Source organism: Sarcophilus harrisii, chromosome 2 (genome assembly GCF_902635505.1).
Source record: "Sarcophilus harrisii chromosome 2, mSarHar1.11, whole genome shotgun sequence".
Lineage (NCBI taxonomy): Eukaryota > Metazoa > Chordata > Mammalia > Dasyuromorphia > Dasyuridae > Sarcophilus > Sarcophilus harrisii.
Genome location: NC_045427.1, coordinates 203,276,620 through 203,297,235, shown reverse-complemented (window position 1 = coordinate 203,297,235; position 20,616 = coordinate 203,276,620). Strand labels below are relative to the sequence as shown.

Below are 20,616 nucleotides of genomic sequence, written 5' to 3'. Positions count from 1 at the left end.
TTCCTCTTCATTGTTGCTAAGTTCTCCTTTTCCTTTTTGATACTGGTAATTTGGTTTTCTTCTTTCCTTTTTCTAATCAAATTAACTAAAGGTTTTACCTGTTGTTGTTTTTCATGAAACCAATTCTTACTTTTGTTTATTAGTTCAATAGTTTTCTTTCAGATTAATAAAGCTTCTTTTATTTTCAGAATTTCTAATTTGGTATTTAGTTGGGGGCTTTTAATTTGTTCTTTTTAGCTTTTTTAGTTGCCCAATTCATTGAAATTCTCTATTTTATTCATCTAACCATCTAGAGACATAAACTTTCCCCTAAGAACTTCTTTGGCTTTATCCCTTAGATTTTGGTATGTTATCTCATTATTGTCATAATCTATTATTTCTATGGTTTGTTATTTCACCCACTCATTCTGTGGGATTAGTTCACTTAATTTCCAATTAATTTTTGGTTTATTTTCCCACGGCCCTTTATTATGTAATTTTTCTTGCATCATGATCTGAAAAGGATGAATTTACTTTTTTTGCCTTTCTTTATTTGATTGTGAGATTTTTATGCCCTAATACATGGTCAGTTTTTGTGTAGGTCCCATAAACTACTGAGAAAAAAGCATATTCCTTTCTATCCCCATTCATTCTATCACACCTAACTTTTCTAATATTCTATTTACCTTCTTTCTTGTTTATTTTGTGGTTTGATTTATTTAGTTTTGACAGAGAGAGGGTGAAATCCCCCATGCAATAATTTTGCTTTCTATTTCTTCTTGCAATTCTCTTAACTTCTACTCTGGGAATCTGGATGCTATATTACTCGGTACATATGACTTCATTATCTATAGTTCCGTTTAGCAAGATGTAGTTTCCTTCATTATTTCTTTTAATTTGGTCTGTTACTGCTTTTGCTAGATCTGAAATCGCACTCACTTCCTAATGTAGAGGGCCAAATGTACTTGAAACAAATAATCTTATAACAAGTGTTAACTCAGTGGAATTGAGATAATGATTCTCTAGTTTACATGTACTTAGTACTTAGTATAGCTCTACAAGTTGACACCTATTCTACAAGATTGACACCTATGGTGATGTACTCTAGGACTGGAGGCCGGAGGCTAGACTCGAAGATAAAGACCCTTGTAGTGGCTGTCCTCTTACTCCAAACACATCTTTTTGATCTCATAATTCTGGAATTTAGCTACGATATTCTTTGGAGTTTTCATTTTAGGGTCTCTTTCACGAAGTGATCACTGGATTCTTTCAAGGACTATTTTATTCTCTGGTTCTAAGGTATCAGGATAGTTTTCCTTAATGGTTTCTTAAAAGAGATTTTTCCAAGCTCATTTTTTTTTTTATCATGACTTTCAGGTAGTCCAATAATTCTAGATTTTCTCTCCTGAATCTATTTTCCAGGTTATTTGTTTTTCAGTAAGGTATTTTACATTTTCTTCTATTTTTTATTTTTATTTTCTTTTGGTTGTGTTTGACCTATTCTTGATGTCTCATTAAGTCATTTTCTTTCATTTGTCCAATTTTAATTTTTAGTGAATTATTTTCTTCAGTTAGTTTTTTTTTTAATCTCCTTTTGCATTTGACCAATTGTATTTTAATGGAGTTGGGGTTTTTTAATTGGATTTTTTTTCCTTTTCACTAATTCTGTTTTTAAGTACTTGTTCTCATTTTATACTTTGTTAATTTTATTTTTCAAGAATTTATTTTCTTTATCCATTTCATCAAATTTCTTTTTAAGAAGTTGTTTTCTTTAGTATATATATATTTTTCCATTTCACAAAATGTCTTTTTAAGAATTGTTTTCTTCAGTTAATTTCTGTTTCCTTTTCCAAACTTTCTTACAAAGCTCTCATTTCTTTCCCCCATTTTTCTTCTCACTGTCTTTTAAGATCCTTTTTGAACTCCTTCCAAGAGATCCTTTTGAGTTGTAGTTGAATTTCTATCCCCCTTTGAGGTTTCCTGTGAAGGTGTTTTGCCTTTAGTGTCCTATTCCAGGTTTGGGTTCTGTTTTTCCTTGTTTTCATAATATCTATATATGATCAGAGCCTTTTTTTTTTTTTTTTTTTTTTGCTTTTTTGCTCATTTTAAAGGTTGAGATCTGCTCCTAGTCTACAGGAAAGATTGTCCTGAGCTTCCTCTACAGGGCAGCAGGGGTTTCTCACTGGCTGACCTGGGGACATGTAACCTCCCACTCCAAGACTACTGATTGCCATACATACCATCTTCCCTGGATAGACATGGAGACTAGACTGATGTTAAAGTGCCAAACAGCTTTTCTTTATTGGTGTTCTTATTAGCAGGGGTTACCAGGAAGCAAGAGCAAGTGTATGTATGTCTCTGCGTGTCTCTCTCTCTCTCTACATCCCTGAATCTCTCTACATCTCTGCCTCTCTAATTCTCTCCATATCCTTCTTCTGCCTATGGCAAAGCTGGTTATTTATATTTACTCTTCTATGGGATTACCTTGTGCCTAGCCCACTCAGCACTTCTTAGGTGGATCCGCAAAAGGGAGACACCTGGAATTAGTGCTGCATCCTAAGAAAAGATCTAACATCTGTAAAACACAACCTCCTACCTCAGAGGCCAAGCCCCTTTTTTACCTTCTGGGTCCACTCTATCAGCTGACGTGGCATACATGGCAATTCTCAGAAGAAAAATCTCTAACATAAAAACAGAAAGGGGGATCCCTTTCTGTTTGGGGACCGCTCATAAAACCAGCTTTGATATTAAAAATATAAAAATATATCTATATATAAAACATAGGCTTGAAGTTAAAAAGTACATGCAAAAGGGGATAAAAGGGAAATATGTTCGAGATTCATCTGTGGCAAAGAGATGAAAGTCTCATCTTCTATAACTTCTTCAGCCTGACAAGGGGCATAAAGCTGACCTTACCCAATAGATTCAGACTGAAGAGGGGAGATAACTTGTAGGCAGCAGTAGCATCCGGTACCAAATGTCAAGACAGGTCTAAGATGACTTTAGTTGGCCAAATAGTTGGTATTTCTGGAATCCTTCTGAAATCCAGTGGCCTTCCCCATCAGGACCTGCAAGACACATAAATATCCCGGCCCTCTCCAAAGTATTAAGATTATTTTTCCTCATTCTTTCAAAGGACCTTTTGACGCTTAAAGCCCTGTTTTCATAAGATGTTATCCATATTCACCCGTCTGGCTCTCTAACTTATATACTACAGTTGTGTCACTGGATATGATCATGGGCAAACTTATACCCTGACCCATTATGCATTCTACCTTCCCGTCTCTCAGCGAGGCTGTTAAACCTTCCCTTACGGGGTCTGGCAATCCTCACTTGTACCCTCTCCCTCAGAGATTTCTGTTTGCCAGCATGCCTAATCCCAAACTTTCAGACATCTCGGGCTACTGCCTCATGAAGTAATGGTTCTTGTTCAACAGAGCACTGGGACACAGGAGCTTGCGAGCTCAAGTTTGAAAGATATTGGAGCCAATATTCTCATATCTTCTTATCATCTTCTCAAGGCTTGTGTTCTTATCTAAGGAGGACATGACTTTGTAGCATCGGTGTTAGTGTTCTCTCTAGCTAATTTCCTGATAAGAAGACCAGCTGCTTCTCCTTTACCCAGTAACCTCTCAACAGCCATCTGTAGGTGAGCCAGAAAATCAGGGAAAGGTTATACTGCTGGAAGCTAGGAGAGCCAGCAGCTCCTTAACATATAGAGAGTCAACCCTATAAGTGTTAACTGCCTCCTTCAATTCCTTAAATTTCTTTCTCTTCAATTGAAGGGCCCATGTTCTTTCCTGGGGGCTACCAAACACGCCAAATCCTTGCTTCCTGGTTCCCTTTGTTTGCAAACTACCTTCTGTAACATACATCCTAATTCTAATTAAATCTGTCTACTTACTGCTTCTTTCACCACTGCCTCTTCCTGTGATGTCACATCTACTTTTGGCTTGCTTTATCAATCTTGGGGTGTTATCTTCCTTCTTATGATCGGACCAGCTGAACTCATGAGGTCTCTAGCCAATCCCATCCCTGTTCTTTGGGTGCCATTTGTAGCCTCTTACCTCTGAGGCTACTGATTGCCAGGGCCATACAGCCTGCCTTTATTGATAATCTCAGCAGGGGTTAGCAGGAAGCTAGAGCAAGTGTATGTATGTCTCTGCATCTCTCTCTCTCTGTGCATTCGTGAATCTCTTTACATCTCTGCCTCTCTCTAATTCTCTCCGCATCCTTCTTCTGGTTATTTATATTTACTCTTTCCTGGGATTACCCCATGCCTAGACCACTCAGCACTGCATAGGTGGATCACAGAAGGGAGACACCTGGAGTTAGTGCTGTGACCTAAGAAAAGATCTAGCAAGAGGACATATCTCTCACCATCTCAAGGAAACACCTGTAAGACACAGCCTCCTGCCTCAGAGGCCAAGCCTCTTTTTGCCTCCTGGGTCCACCTACCAGCTGACATGGCATACATGGCAATTCTCAGAAGGAAAATCTCTAATAGGGACAGTGATGATGGAGGCTTTTCCATTATGTTAGGTGGTCCTGGCCAAATTCCACTTGTTATGCTGGGGTTCAGGGACTCACTATTTGCCTTCTGTAGTCGCATTGGAAGTTTCACAGCTAGTCTGCTGTCTGCTGATTCATTGGCCTTCAGAACCAGGGACAGAATAGCCAATGCTGCTGTATTTTGGTTAAGAGCCTCCCTGTAGATTCTAGGGCATGGCTCTTCCTTGTGGGCTGTCTCTGTTGCACCTGGGCTGGGCCACGTCCCCCTCACCCCCTGCCAAATTGAGACAGACATTTCCTATAGTCCTTCCAAGATATTTTGTGCTGGAAAATTTTTACACTCCAAATATTCGTGGGTTCTATCATTCCAAAATTGTTTCGGAGATTTGATTTGGTGTTAATTCTGAGGGAAACCAGGAAGAGGTCAAAGTCCTGTCTATTCTCTGTCAGCTTGGCTCCACGCCCATTTCTTTCATTTTGCATAAGGGATACTGAAGCCCAGAAAAATTAAGTGATTTGCTCAGATGCATATAGGTAATAAAAGGTTAGTTTAAAATATAGCAAACATTTTTTCACATTTGAAAAAACCATTGTTTCCTTCACATCTGAATCTCAATGAAATGGATATATCCACAAAAAGGAAGATCAGAATAAATGAGCAATATCTAACAATATGTTGTTTATAAGAAACATACTTGAAAAATAAAGATTCTTATATATTTAAAATGAAGGGCTTGAACAGATTATTATAATTCAGGTGAACAAAAAAAAAGAAGGGCAGCAATCATAATTTTGGACAAGGCTGCAATAAAAATAGAAAGTAAAAGAGATAAGTTGGGAAACTGAATTATTCTGAAAGAAATCATAATTTCCTTGGTGGTTATTTATGTCTTCTTCTTTTCCTTCTCTTTCTCTCTTACTCACTATTATTATCACTACATTTCCTGTAACCTAAGTTTACAACCTCATTCAAATTAAGAATCAAACTTTTTTTTCATTTAAAATTGTTTTAGTTGTGCCATTTAGCTTTTAGGTGCTGTTTCATTCATTGAAAATATAAATATTGATATAACTTCATTTATCTCCTATTTTATACTGTGATTTGTATTTCTCTATTGGTGATTTGGGACTTTTTTCTCATATGGGTAGTGATACCTTGGATTTCTTCCTTTGAAAATTACTTTTTGATAACTTAATCAATTGGGGAATGGCTCTTTTTTTTTTTTTTTTTTTTTTATAAACTTGAATCAATTCCTTACCTATTTTTGGAAATGAGATTTTTATCACAGAAACATGGCATGAAGATTCCCATCCCCTACTACCTTTAAGCAAATTGTTTTCCTTTATCCATGGAATCTAAAATCTTTTAAAAATATTTTTAATAATTCAATTTAAATATAATTTATTTCCTTTGCATTTTTGCCTGTACATTTTATTCTACATACTTAAAATAAGTTACCAAATTCCCAATCCCTATATTTATGCACACCTGCATTTTTGATTTTCTTCACAAGCTAATTGTACAATATTTCAGAGTCTGATTCTTTTTGTACAGCAAAATAATGTTTTGGTCATGTATACTTATTGTGTATCTAATTTATATTTTAATATATTTAACATCTACTGGTCATCCTGCCATCTAGGGGAGGGGGTGGGGGGGTAAGAGGTGAAAAATTGGAACAAGAGGTTTGGCAGTTGTTAATGCTGTAAAGTTACCCATGCATATATCCTGTAAATAAAAGGCTATTAAAAAATAAATAAATAAATAAATAAAAAATAAGTTACCAAAAAGAGGTATAAGTTTCATCATATTACCAAAGGGGTCCATGACATCAGAAAAGGTGGATAATACCTCATATAAGCCTAATTTCTGTCAAAGTATTTTCTATTTTCCTAGCAATTTTTGTTTTACTGACTCCTTAACTCTAGCAAGCTGCAGTCTATCAAACAATATTCTATGTTTATTTACTTCTGTATATTATATAGCTATTTTGTTTTACTGACCAATTTTATCTGTTCTTTATTCTTTTGCTGATGAAAATGTTAAAATAAAAATAATAATTATTAATTTTTAAATATAAAGATGTATTTGTGTATTAATTCCTGTGATATTTAGAATATAGTGATACATTGATTGAACTTCGAAAATTAATTTTTTTTTCTTCTTCCTTACTCATTTGACTAACTGAAATAACTAAGATTAATGGTTTTAGATTGCATTTTTTCCTAAGCAGTTCTTAATAAAGCATTCACTTTCATTCTATACATAGTATGAGAACTATGTTAGAGTACAAAACCTCCAGAAACACTATGGAAAAGTGCTTCTTTTTTCTCTCTCCTCCCTCTTAACTCCAGTAATGCATTCTAATAGATGACATTTGTATTAATTTGTTTTATTGAACTACACACAAAGTTTTGAGAAGGAAGTTCTGTCCTCTGTGTAGTGAAAGGGTATATGTTTGGGGAGGGGGTGGGGCGTAGTGGATGGTAGACTAGTGGATAGTGATAGATATGCCTATATTAAAAAAAGAAAAAAAAAACTTCAGTAAAACCTTTTTTTAAAGATTAAAAGCAAAAGAAAAAAATGCAATCAGAGAAATCAATACAGAGTTTTGCTGCTATCTTGTTAAAGTTACCATTAACTTGTTAGCCTTTAAAGATTGTATGTAACAAAAGTTTGTGGGTGTTTGAGCAGTTATTAATACAGTAGATAAAGTGCTGGGCTTAGACCTGGAAGACTCTTCTTCCTATGTTCAAATCTAACCTTCGACACTTACCAACATGTAAAATGAACTGAAGAAAGAAATGGCATGCCATTTCAGTATTGTTGCCAAGACAATCCCAAAAGGGTTCTTGAAGAGTCAGATGTGACTACAGAACTACAGAACAAAAACAACAGTAAACAGAAATTCAGATATTCATATAAGCCTCTTTAATATTCTTTGTGTTTTATATTTGTTAATGATTGTCTTCATAATAAAAAATACATTTTTCTTAAAGTAGTAGTTGTTGCCTACTGTTGAATGCAGGTTCTAAAGAAGATAAATGTTTCTTCAAGAATCATTTTCAAAATGTGATACTTTTGATTTCAAATTGATGGTTTATAAACATAATATGTTTGGTTTGAAAGTGTGTAACATTGGTCATCTTTTTTCTTTTTAATTAAAGCTTTATATTTACAAAACATGTACATAATAATTTTTCAACATTGATCCTTGCAAAATCTTGGGTTTCCAATTTTCCCCTCCTTGCTCCTATACTCTCCCCTAAGTGGCAGGTAATCTAATATATGTTAAATAGGTCATTTTTTTCCTAATATGTTTTCCACATTGTGTCTACCCAATTTTTTAGGTAGACTTTTAATTTGGTGATTTTCATCTTGTTGAAAGTAGATTGTCAGATCCACCAAGCATTTTTTCTATAATTCATATAATTTGTTTTGGTTAAGTGTTCATCTTGGAGGAAGAAAATGTCTTATTCAGTGTAAGTTAGGGAAGAAATCTCTCTAGCAATTCTGGTGCTATTAGGAGAGTTGAATAATAATAAGCTTTATAGTAGAGTTAAGTGATAGAAATCGTGTTAAAATGATTTTACATCTGTCTTTTTAAGTGTATCTTTATCTCTGCTGCTTTATATTCTTAATCTTATAAAATTTACTGTTTTCATTATAAACTGAGATGTTCTCTGACATGTAAAATGTTAATTTTATGATGATTTAATGTTTTCCAGATGAAGGCAATGAAACAGAGGTACAACCACAACAAAATAGCCAGTTAATGTGGAAACAAGGAAGACAGCTGCTTAGGCAGTAAGTATTCCATGTTTAGTGTTAATAAATTGAGAAAGAAAAGAAAGCATTTAAAAATTTTCTTGAGATCCTCGTATGTATGTTATTATTTGGATTGAGATTTGAATTTAATAATGTAAGTATTAGTTATTAACAATTTGTTATTTATATATTTTTTTAAAATTTATTATTATATCTTTTTATTTATAAAATACATGCATGGGTAATTTTTTTCAACATTGACCCTTGCAAAACCTGTTCCAAATTTTCCTTTCCTTCCTCCTCCTGCCCCTGCATGGCAGGTAGTCCAATACATGTTAAATATGTTAAATCTAATATTTGTATACATATCTATACAGTTATCTGGATGCACAAGAAAAATTGGCTCTAGAAAGGAAAAAAAAAAAACTGAGAAGGAAAACAAAAATGCAAGCAAATAATAACAGAAACAGTGAAAATTATGTTTTGGTCCACACTCAGTTCCCATAGTCCTTTCTTTGGTGTAGCTGACTCTCTTCAATTACTGAAAAATTGGAACTGGTTTGAATCATCTCAGTGTTGAAGAGAGACACATCTGTCAGAATTGATTGTCATTTAGTCTTCTTGTTGCTATGTACAATGATCTCCTGGTTCTGCTTGTTTCACTTAGCGTCAGTTCATGTAAATCTCCCCAAACCTCTTTGTATTCATCCTGCTGGTTGTTTCTTACAGAACAATAATATTCCATAACATTCATATACCACAATTTATTCAGCCATTCTCCAATTGATGGGCATCCACTCAGTTTCCAGTTTTTTGCCACTACAAAGAGGGCTGCCACAAACATTTTTGCACATGTGGGTCCCTTCCCTTCTTTAAGATCTCTTCGGGACATAAGCCCAGTAGTAACACTGCTGGATCAAAGGGTATGCATAGTTTGATAATTTTTTGAGCATACTTTCAAATTGCTCTCCAGAATACTTTGGAACAACAGTTCACAGTTCCACCAACAATGTATCAGTGTCCCAGTTTTCTCACATCCCCTCCAACATTATTCATTATCTTTTTCTGTCGTCTTAGCCAGTCTGACAGGTGTGTAGTGGTATCTCAGAGTTGTCTTAATTTGCATTTCTCTGGTCAGTAGTGATTTGGAGCACCTTTTCATATGACTAGAAATAGTTTTAATTTCTTTGTCTGAAAATTGTCTGTTCATATCCTTTGACCATTTATCAATTGGAGAATGGCTTGATTTCGTATAAATTTGAGTCAGTTCTCTATATATTTTTAGAAATGAGGCCTTTATCAGAACCTTTAATTGTAAACATGTTTTCTCAGTTTATTGCTTCCCTTCTAATCTTGTCTGCATTAGTTTTGTTTGTACAAACCCTTTTTAACTTGATATAGTTAAAATTTTCTATTTTGTGATCAATAATCTCTAATTCTTATTTGGTCGCAAATTCCTTCCTCCTCCATAGGTCTGAGAGGTAAACTATCCTATGTTCTTCTAATTATATATAATCTCATTCTTTATGCCTAGTTCATGAACCCATTTTGACCTTATGTTGATGTATGGTGTTAAGTGTGGGTCAATGCCTAATCTCTGCCATGCTAGTTTCCAATTTTCCCAGCAGTTTTTGTCAAATAGTGAACTCTTATCCCAAAAGCTGGATTTGGGTTTGTCAAATATTAGATTGCTGTAGTTATTAACTATTTTGTCCTGTGAACCTCACCTATTCCTCTGATCAATTAGTCTATTTCTTACCCAATACCAAATGGTTTTGATGATTGCTGCTTTATAATATAGTTTTAGATCTACTACAGCTAGGGCACCTTCATTTTTTTCTTTCTTTTTTTTTTTTTTTTAAATTAATTCCCTTGAAATTCTTGACCTTTTGTTCTTCCAGATGAATTTTGTTGTTATTTTTTCTAGGTCAGTAAAATAGTTTCTTGGGAGTGTGATGGTATAGCACTAAATAAAAATAGATTAGTTTAGGTATTATTATCATCTTTTTATTTGTATTTTAAGAGTTTTTGCTCTGTCAAGTTTAAAAAAACAAAGGATTAATAATAGATGAATAAAATTGCTTTTGAACTAAAATTACTGAATATTTTAATAAAAATAATAGTAATTATTACTGTTCACTGTATCACTGTCTTTCATCTGTGAAGATGCTAATAATGACTATATTCTTTAAATGATTTTTTAAATAATGCTAATGATATATTAGAGATTATGATGTATGATTTACTAGACATAATATTTCATTGCAATTTCAAAGAAGTGTTGGTCACCTAGCCATTTGGAATTATGTTCCTATCTACTAAGTTGTTAAATATTACAAATTTGTGGGTTGATCAAGGCTAGATGATTAATCTGTGGAAGTGAAAGATTGAAACCCGCTGTCTCTAATAGAAGTAAGACTTAAAATACAGCAGTGCAAGTATATACAAACAAAATACAAATAAACAGTGTTAGTATTTTAAAGATTTACAATTTTGTGGGTGTTGACTACATTTAGGAGAATACTTTATACTTGTGTGCCAAAATAAATTATACTTAGAAAATAATTATGGCAGGTGGTTGAAATGATTAGAAAGAATTTTCAGTGAAACTAGATAAAATACTAGACAAAATGAATATAATAAAATGGACTAAAGATAAAATATTGTTTACATGACTATATACCCTATTATAAACTTAAGATATTTGCTTTGTTTAAAATCTAGTAGTAAAATTTATATTTAAAATCCAGTAGTAAATTTTACATTTACTCTTATTCAAATTCATCCATGTACTTTAGTCTGATTTTGTTATCTGTTAACTGTGCTTTGCACTTTTATGTTATCTGTTGATTTGATTAGCATACCATCTATGCTTTCATGTAGTAATTAATAAGAAGTATAGAACCCTCAAAAATTTCACTAGAGGCCTATCTCCAACTGAAAAACGTTTATTAAGTACATATTATTTATAAGGCACTTCAAATGGTATTAGGGATACAAAGACAAAAATAGGAAACAACTTCTGTTCTTAGTGAACTTATTTTTCAAGTAAGCATACAAGTAAATACATAATAATTTTTAAAAGGGGAGAATAAGAAGGATAATTCAACAAAAACTTCCTTTAGGAGTTGGTACTTGAACTTAGAAAGGAGTAAATGACATGAAACCTTTTGACAACAATATATTATTGACTGTTTTTCTGCATCTGATCCTTTAGGAAGTTACATTTATACCTATTATCATTGCTCAAAGTTAATATCAAATGTTTTGCTGAAATTCAGTGTTATAGGGTTCCTTGTTCTTGTTGAAGTACCTGTTCCCTTCTCCACCCCTCACCTCCCTCCAAAAACAAAAGTCCTTTTAAATCTATGTTCTTTCCCAGTTTTACTGAAACAGCTTTTATTTTTTTATGAGTTGGTAGTAACCATCATATGAATCCATTGACTTGCTTGCACTGCTCATCTTTTTTAAAATTCTCTACAACTTTTAACTTTTTTTATTATCATCTCTATCTAAATAGTAGATCGTGTCTTCTCTCTTGGTTTCTGAGTCATCCTCTTGGTTTTGTTATCTTCCTTAGATTCTCTTCTCAAGGTTTTTGTATCTTCTTTTCTCTATAAGAAGTCTTCGTTGACAATTTAGTTTCCCCCTTTGCTTGCTTCAAATGTCAACTTTATGCAGAAGATGAACAGATTTCTTTCTTAGCCATAGACTTTCAAGCTTTAGATTTCTGTATATCAATGTTTTCTAAATTGATTTCCTCCTAGCTGCTCAAATCTAACATTTCCAAATTGGATTTATCTTTGATTTTTTAAATCTTCCTTATTTCTTATTTTTAATCATCTGTCAGTTTTTGTCAATCTACACTTCTAGTATCTCATGTTCATTTCTTGTCCTTTCTTAACAGATATAATCTCTTTCAGAATGCTACAAAGTGCACAATTTTTACAGCATTTGTAAATATTGGTTTATCTTTTTGGATTTGGAAGTTGAGAAATTCTATGAAAGATGTGATTAAAAAACCTTCAGGTTAAATCAAAATGTACTAGATTCTTTGACTTCATTGCAAAGATAGACATAGGGGAAGATGGCAAAAAAATTACATTGAATATATGGTAGGAATAAAGAATCAGAAAACTACCCAGAAGCTTATTTCCAGATATTATTCGTACTTTTTTTGAGAAAAAAAAAGTGAGAGGCATTATAGATGGTGAACACAAAATAGAATGAAGTTAATTATAATTGACTAGGGATTCATATAGAAGTCTGAAATCACTAGTTAGAACAAAGAGAAGAATTGATATAAAACTTGAGAAAAGAAGTATGAGAAAAATAATATGTCTGTATAATCAAAATAAGCTGACTTATTTAAAGATACTGTTGATCTTAAAAATTGGTAATGGAAAAAATATATTGACAGACTATTGCTATAAAAAGGACAGAAGACTTTGGAAATTGACTAGCCTAATGGATAAATCAACAAATTTTGAGTAACCACTTTTTACAGGCATTGTAGCAATCTTAAGATACAAAGAAAGACAAACATAGCCCCTGAACTCAAAGAAATAACATTATTTTGAGAGGAGACAATATATAAATTGATAGGTACATACACATTCAGAGTAGATGAAAGGAACCGTCAGGAAGAACAACTCTAAAAAAACTTGAGCACCTCCTTTAACAAGGAAATGATCACTAAAAAGTAGCATTGATTTAGGATATAAACTTATCCTTCAGATCTTAAAGAAGAGGATAGTGGAAGATTATGAGTATTATCATTTTATAAAATAGTAAGAATGAAAATAACACACACATTGAAAGAAAGCTTTCATGGATGCAAACCACAATGAAGCAAAATTATCCCCATGACTTTTAAAGAAAAAACTGGCAAGAGTACAACAAATAGATGAAAGATAAAATAATGTAAAATTTTTTCATAGTACCTTTCTTTTTTTTTTTAAACCATCAAGGACACTGAATCCTTTTTTTTTTTAAATAACTTTTTATTGACAGAACCCATGCCAGGGTAATTTTTTATAACATTATCCCTTGCACTCACTTCTGTTCCGATTTTTCCCCTCCCTCTCTCCACCCCCTCCCCCAGATGGCAAGCAGTCCTATACATGTTAAATAGGTTACAGTAGATCTTAGATACAATATATGTGTGCAGAACCGAACAGTTCTCTTGTTGCTCAGGGAGAATTGGATTTAGAAGGTATAAATAAGCCGGGAAGAAAAACAAAAATGCAAGCAGTTTACATTCATTTCCTAGTGTTCTTTCTTTGGGTGTAGCTGCTTCTGTCCATCCTTGATCAATTGAAACTAAGTTAGATCTTCTCTTTGTCGAAGAAATCCACTTCCATCAGAATACATCCTCATACAGTATCGTTGTTGAGGTATATAATGATCTCCTAATTCTACTCATTTCACTCAGTATCAGTTCGACATTGAATCCTTAACATCAGTCAGTAGGTAAACATTTATTAAGCATTTTCTATGTTACAGACATTATGCTTAGTACTGAGGATATAAAAAAGAAATCAGACAGTCAGTCCCTGCTCTCAAGGAGTTTGCCAGATGTAATGCATGGGGAAGCATTAATAACATAAAAGAAAACAACTGTGAGAAGAATAAGTGAACTATAATATATACAAAGAAAGAGTTTTGCATGTGTTGAATAATTGCTTCTCTAAGTATCTGGAAGGGGAAAATATCAAAAACATAGCAAAAATGTTGGATTTTGATGACTAACAATTGTTACCAAGAGAGTATTAGTAAAAACTAATAATGATAGAGTACTGTCCTTAGAATTAGAAATTCAAATCCATTCTCAGACGCTTGGTAAGTCACTTAACCCTGATTACCTTGCAAAGAAACCCACAAAAATTCCTCAAAACAAAACAATTAATTAACAATTTAACAATTTTTCCTGTACATAATTTTATAATAATTTATACACACACTGAGGGTATTTATTACAAAGGTATGAGAGAGGGGAAAAGACAGATTTTGTTGACCAATATTTTAGACCAGACCATACCTTTACTTTACACTACTGGTTGATAAATGTAAAGCTATTCATACCAATTATGCCTATTGTTTGTTAAGTACTTAGAAGGACAAAAAGCATTGCCTTAAAAGCTTTCTGATAATGAAATGTCTCCTGGGGAACATATCAAAATTATATAAGATTCACTTGTTCAACAATGCTATGATAATTATTTAGCAAGGCAAAAAACAAGAAAATCTAAGCTTTTTAAAGTTTGGTTTCCACTACCAGGGAGAATGTCTAGGGTGAAGTCTAACTAGAAGAATTCCTTATCCATGGTGAGGTTTTCCAGATGTTCTTATTTGTGGATGGCATTGTGTTGATTGCTTAAAGACCTTCAAAACTTCAGAGCCTCCTAAATGAGATCTAAAATCATGTAAAAGTTTTGTTTGTTTGTCCACAAAGCAAAAACTAAGTGAATAAGTGTATTGCTTCAGTAATTAATGGCTTTCTTCTTATTAGGCAGAGGTTAAATAATAATCTTGTTGGAAATTGTGTAATGTGGATTATATTTCTTGGTATGGATTAGGCTGAATGGCTGCTAAAATTTCTTTCAGATCTGAAATTCTGTTCTGAGAAAAATGCTTCTTGTCCAGATTGTTATATATTTGGATAGACCATCAGTATGTTTACCTTAGAATGATGAAGCAAATGGATCCTGGGTCCAGAATTTAATAGGAGGCTCTCTTTGCATTTAAGGTTTTGCTCTCTTCCCATTTTTAAAAAACAAAAAAACCTTCTAAAACCCACTATTCTTTTTTATGAATAATTTTTGCTTATGTAGTTTCAAATTTTGATCTAATTTTGTAAATCTCCAATTCCTTACTGAAAAGTTACTCTTTTTACTTGCATGACAAATCACTATAAAAATAGCAATAGTAGATTTTTCTTTTTCCTCCAATTAAAACTTTAAATTGATTTTCAAGATATTTTCAGATTTTTTGATTTTTGCCTCTGTATTTGTACCTTTTTCTTATTATTTATTGCACTTCCTTTTTTCTATATACTAAATTCTTAGTAAATGCAATACTTATATTCCTGTTTGGATACTTCATTCTATAACCCCTTTCTACCCCTTGAACAAACTGTTCTGAAGTTCCACTAAAGACAGTTTTTCATATTCTTTTTAAATACTTTTTTCCTTTGTCTTTCATTGATAATACTTGATTTTTGAGAATTTGGAATAATCTTCTAAAAAAAGAAATGAAAAAGGAGGAAGTTTTGAAATGATTCAGTAGGAAAAGGGAAGATAAAAGAAAAAATGTTATAATGTAGGTTTGAAATCTTTTTAAAGATCTAACCTTAACATTGTACATTTTTGTTTGCTTAAGCTTTTATCATAAACCATTAAAGTATATTGTGCACCAACTCTTTCACAGAAATTTGTAACATCTTTCTGAGGTCACATTCAGAAGAGAAAAAAGTTAGAATTTTTAGTAAAATTTAAGATTTGTAGATTATATTGAGGGAAAGAGCTAATAAGTAGAGGATGGATGTTGAGAAAAGTGTAATTTAGTTTTAGAGCATATTGGCTTTTGAGGAGAGGATTAGCAGAGTAGGTCAGAAAATTCTAAGCTCTCCAGATTTTAGCTACAAACAAAAGAAAATTATTCCTCAGGGTGAACATAGCTGGGCAGAATAGTTGGGCTCTTGGGACAATACAAGAAGACAGAAGAAACACCCCAGAGAAAAACCCAGGTCCAGGTGGTGTGAAGCATAAATATTTCCAGGGTAGCTCCACAGAAATAGCAAGTGGGGAGCTTGGGGCTAGCTGGATTTGGAGGAAGTCTCAGCCAGAAGTACTAGAACCTTTATCTCTCAATCTGGGAAGATTGAAGAAACTTCAGTTGATTAGGAAAACCAGGCCAGCGCCCTGGTCAAGAAGGAACTGGCACATTCAGTTAATGTAGAAGCAGTAGACCTGGGATACTGCTGGCTGATACTTGCAAGATGGTGGAATTTTTTGTTTTGAGTTCCAGGCCAGAGGAGAGAACTAAAGTGAAGCCAGAGGTACCATTGTTCCCATCCCAGGATTAGAAGTGTTCACACTAATAAATTCTCATTTAAAAAAAAGATCAGGCAAAGGAGAAAGAACTCAACCATAGAAGCCTACTATGGGAATAAGGGAAGACTGAAGTTCATCTTCAGAGGAGGACATTGAAGTAAAAAAAAAAAGCATCTTCCACTTCAAAGGGTAATGTTAAATGTCAACCTTTCCAGAAAGAATTTATAAAAGAACTCAAGAAATACTTTAAAAATCAAATGAGAGATTGAGGAAAAACTAAAAAGAAAAATAGAAAGAACCTCCAAGAAAAACAAGAAGATTGTGAAAAGAAAGTCAATCACCTAGAAAAGCAGATCTAGAGCCTAAAGAAGAAAATGATTTTTTGAAAATTAGAATTGGGCAAGGGAAAGGCAGTGAAGTTTTATATAAGAGACCAAGAAAGAGTAAAACAAAATATAAAGAATGAAAAAGAACAGAATGTGAAAGGTCTTATAAGAAAAACAACAACAGATCTGGAGAATAGATCAAGAAGAAAAAATTTTTTAAAAAATTGGACTATTTGAAAGCTCTGACCAAATAAAAGAACCTTGATACAATAATGCAAGAAATAATTAAAGAAAATTGTCGGGGGCGGAGCCAAGATGGCGGAGAAGACACACGCGTCTTTCTAAGCTCTTCTCTTACCCTCTTTATCAATATTATATCGGGCCTCAAAAATAGTCTTGACTGCTACAATTCGTAAAGATAAGAAGTAGAACAACTCACCAGCCGAAAAAAATCTGCAGTCTCGCCAAAAAAGGTTGGTTCCGGGGCCAGGGGGGAGATCGGCGCAGACTGGGAGAGAAATTAGGTTCCGAGGAGAGTCTCAAACCGAGGGTGAAGGCACAGATATCAGCACAAGCGCGCATCCCCAACCCGCAGTAAGGGGCTTTTCCTTGGGGCAGTTGTGATCCTGCACGGCAGGAGGACGAGCCCGGGTTAGCCTCAATCTGCGCAGGGGAGCTCGCTTGGGGCCATAGAGCTTTCCAGGGCCGATTTGCATCAGGCAGAGACGCTGGGCAGAGTTTGTGGCTGTCTGAGTTCTGCGGTCTGCGCTCAGCTGCTAATACTCACAGTCCCACAAGAGGCTCCGCCTGGGCGGTGACACTTTCACCACTTAGTCTCTAGCCGAGGGCAATCGATAATCCACCAGCCCTACTAAGAGTTTGATAGCTCGCCAGTGCTGAATCCACTTCCTGTTGGGGAAGGAAACTCTCACCAGAGCACTCCCATACCTGGAGCGAAATCGGTTTACATCTTTCCCTGCTCTGCAGAGGAAGCTGGTAACCCCCTTGCCTAGGAGACCTATCCTAAAGGCTTTAAAACATGAATAAAAAGATGAAAAGAACAATCGACAGCTTCTATGCAGAAAAAGAGCAGGTCAGCAAACCTGAAGAGACCTCAAACAGCAAAAATGCATCAGACTGTCCTCCTTACATAATGCTCTCATAGAAGAGACCATTAAAAGTCTCAAAAGAGAGTTAGAAGATAAATGGGAAAGGAAAGAGAAGCCTTAAAGAGAGCAACAACTTCCTGAAATACTGAATTGGAAAAAGTTAAAAAATTCTCAGGAAGTGCAGGGAAACAAAATTGGTGAATTGGAAAAAATAAAGAACTCGCAAGAAAGTAGGATCCGTGAATTGGAAAAGACAAAGAACACGCAAGAAAGTAGGATCTGTGAATTGGAAAAAGAAAATAATTCACTAAAAAAAAAATTAGTGAAATGGAAAAAATTCCACAGACCAAAACAATACATTCAAAAACTCAATTGGACATATACAGAAAGAAGTAAAAAAGCTATTGAAGAAAATAATTCTTTAAAAATTAGAACTGAACAAATTGAAACTAATGATTCATTGAGACAGCAAGAATCAGTCAAGCAAAACAAAAAATGACAAACTGAAAACCACGAATTATCTACTTGCAAAAACGACAGACTTGGAAAATAGATCTAGGAGAGATAATCTGAGGATTATTGGACTTTCTGAAAACTATGATGAAAAAAAGAGCCTAGATACTATTTTACAAGAAATCATCAAAGAGAACTGCCCAGATGTAATAGAATCAGAAGGTAAAATAGGCATTGAAAGAATTCATGCAACACCTTCTGAAAGAAACCCTAAAATAAAAACCCCAAGGAATATTGTGGCCAAATTTCAGAACTATCAGATTAAGGAAAAAATTTTACAAGCAGCCAAAAACCATTTAAATACTCGAGGTGCCAAATAAGGATCACCCAAGATCTGGCTGCCTCTACATTAAAGGAAAGAAGGGCCTGGAATATGATATTCGAAGGCACAAGAACTTGAGATGCAGCCAAGAATAAACTACCCAGCTAAGCTGAGCATTTTCTTCCAGGGAAGAAGATGGACATTTAATGAAACAAATGAATTCCATTTGTTTCTGAAGAAAAACCAGAACTAAACAAAAATTTGATCTCCAAGAATAGAACTCAAGAGATGCAGAAAAGGTAAAAATAACTCTTGAGAATTGTATTTCTGTTGTGGATATACAAAAGAATACATGTATAATTGATTGTACTGATATAACATAAAAAGGGAAGTAGATATGGAAAAGGGATGATGGCAGAATAAGGTGGGAAGGAGGATAAAAGAGGAAACCACATCCCACAAAGAGGCTAAGGAAACTTATCATATCTGAGGGAATTTAGAGAGGGGAGGAACATTGTGTGAATCTTACTCATCAGAGTTGGCTCAAAGAAAAAATATTGACATTTGTTTTAGAGAAAATTCTCTCCCTCATTAAAAACGGGGAGAGGAAAAGGAAAAAGAAAAGAGTAATAAGGGAAGGAAGGGGAAAGACTCAAAGGGGGAGGGAGGTATTATAAAGAGGATAAGTATCGTGATACAAGAGGGGTTCATAAGTTTAAAAGGGGAAAGAGGGTTGGGGAGGCAAGAATAAGTAAAGCACAATCTGGGGTTATTAGGATGGCAGGAAATACAGATTTAGTAATTCTAACCAGTGAATGTAAATGGGATGAACTCCCCATAAAGAGGAGGCAGATAGCAGACTGGATCAAAAGTCAGAACCCTACAATATGTTGTTTAAAAGAAACACATTTAAAGCAGGGGGATGCATATAGAGAAAAAGTAAAAGGCTGGAGCAAAATGTATTATGCTTCAGGTGAAGTCAAAAGCAGGGTAGCCATCCTTATCTCAGATCAAGCAAAAGTAAAAATTGATCTAATTAAAAGAGATAAGGAAGGTAACTACATCCTGCTAAAGGGTAGCATAAACAACGTAAGCAATATCAATATTAAACAATATATGCACCAAGTGGTATGGCACTCAACTTCCTAAAGGAGAAGTTAAGAGAGTTGCAAGAAGAAATAGACAACAAAACTGTAATAGTAGGAGATCTCAACCTTGCACTCTCAGAATTAGACAAATCAAACAAAAAACAAATAAGAAAGAAATTAAGAAGTAAATATAATATTAGAAAAATTAGGTATGTTGGATCTTTGGAGAAAATTGAATGGAGATAGAAGAGAATATACTTTCTTCTCAGCAGTTCATGGAACCTATTCAAAATTGACCATATATTAGGACATAAAGACCTCAAAATTAAATGCAAGAAAGCAGAAATAGTAAATGCTTTCTTTTCAGATCATGATGCAATAAAACTACATTCAACAAAAAGTTAGGAAATAGACCAAAAGTAATTGGAAACTAAACAATCTCATCTTAAAGAATGATTGGTGAAGCAGCAAATTATAGATACAATTAATAATTTCACTCAAGATAATGACAATGATGAGACATCATACCAAAATTTGTGGGATGCAGCCAAAGCGTAATAAGAGGGAATTTTATATCCTTAGAGGCTTACTTGAATAAAACAGAGAAAGAAAAGATTAATGAATTGGGCTTGCAAACTAAAAAACTAAAAAGACCAAATTAAAAACCCCAATCAAATACTAAATTGGAAATTTAAAATTAAAAGGAGAAATTAAAAATATTGAAAGTAAAAAACTATTGAACTAATTAATAAAACTAAGAGTTGGTTCTATGAAAAGCTAATAAAATAGATAAGCCTTTAGTAAATCTGATTAGAAAAGGAGGAGGAAAATGAAATTAGTAGTCTTAAAAATGAAAAGGGAGAACTTTCCACCAATGAAGAGGAAATTAGAGAAATAATAAGAGTTATTTTGCTCAACTTTATGCCAATAAATTTGATAACCTAAGTGAAATGGATGACTGCCTCCAAAAATACAGACTTCCCTAGACTAATAGAGGAAGAAGT

The 20,616-nt window shown here is 33.8% G+C and overlaps 1 protein-coding gene across 2 annotated transcripts in view; it reads left to right on the top strand.

The window, feature by feature from the left end:
* Nucleotides 1–20,616, top strand: part of STRN (striatin) — a 141,593-nt gene that overhangs the window by 45,768 nt on the left and 75,209 nt on the right. For both annotated transcript variants that reach the window (XM_031951268.1, XM_031951269.1), the window contains exon 4: nucleotides 8,221–8,299. In XM_031951268.1, the coding sequence (XP_031807128.1) occupies nucleotides 8,221–8,299 (79 nt within the window). The remainder of the gene's footprint in view (nucleotides 1–8,220; nucleotides 8,300–20,616) is intronic.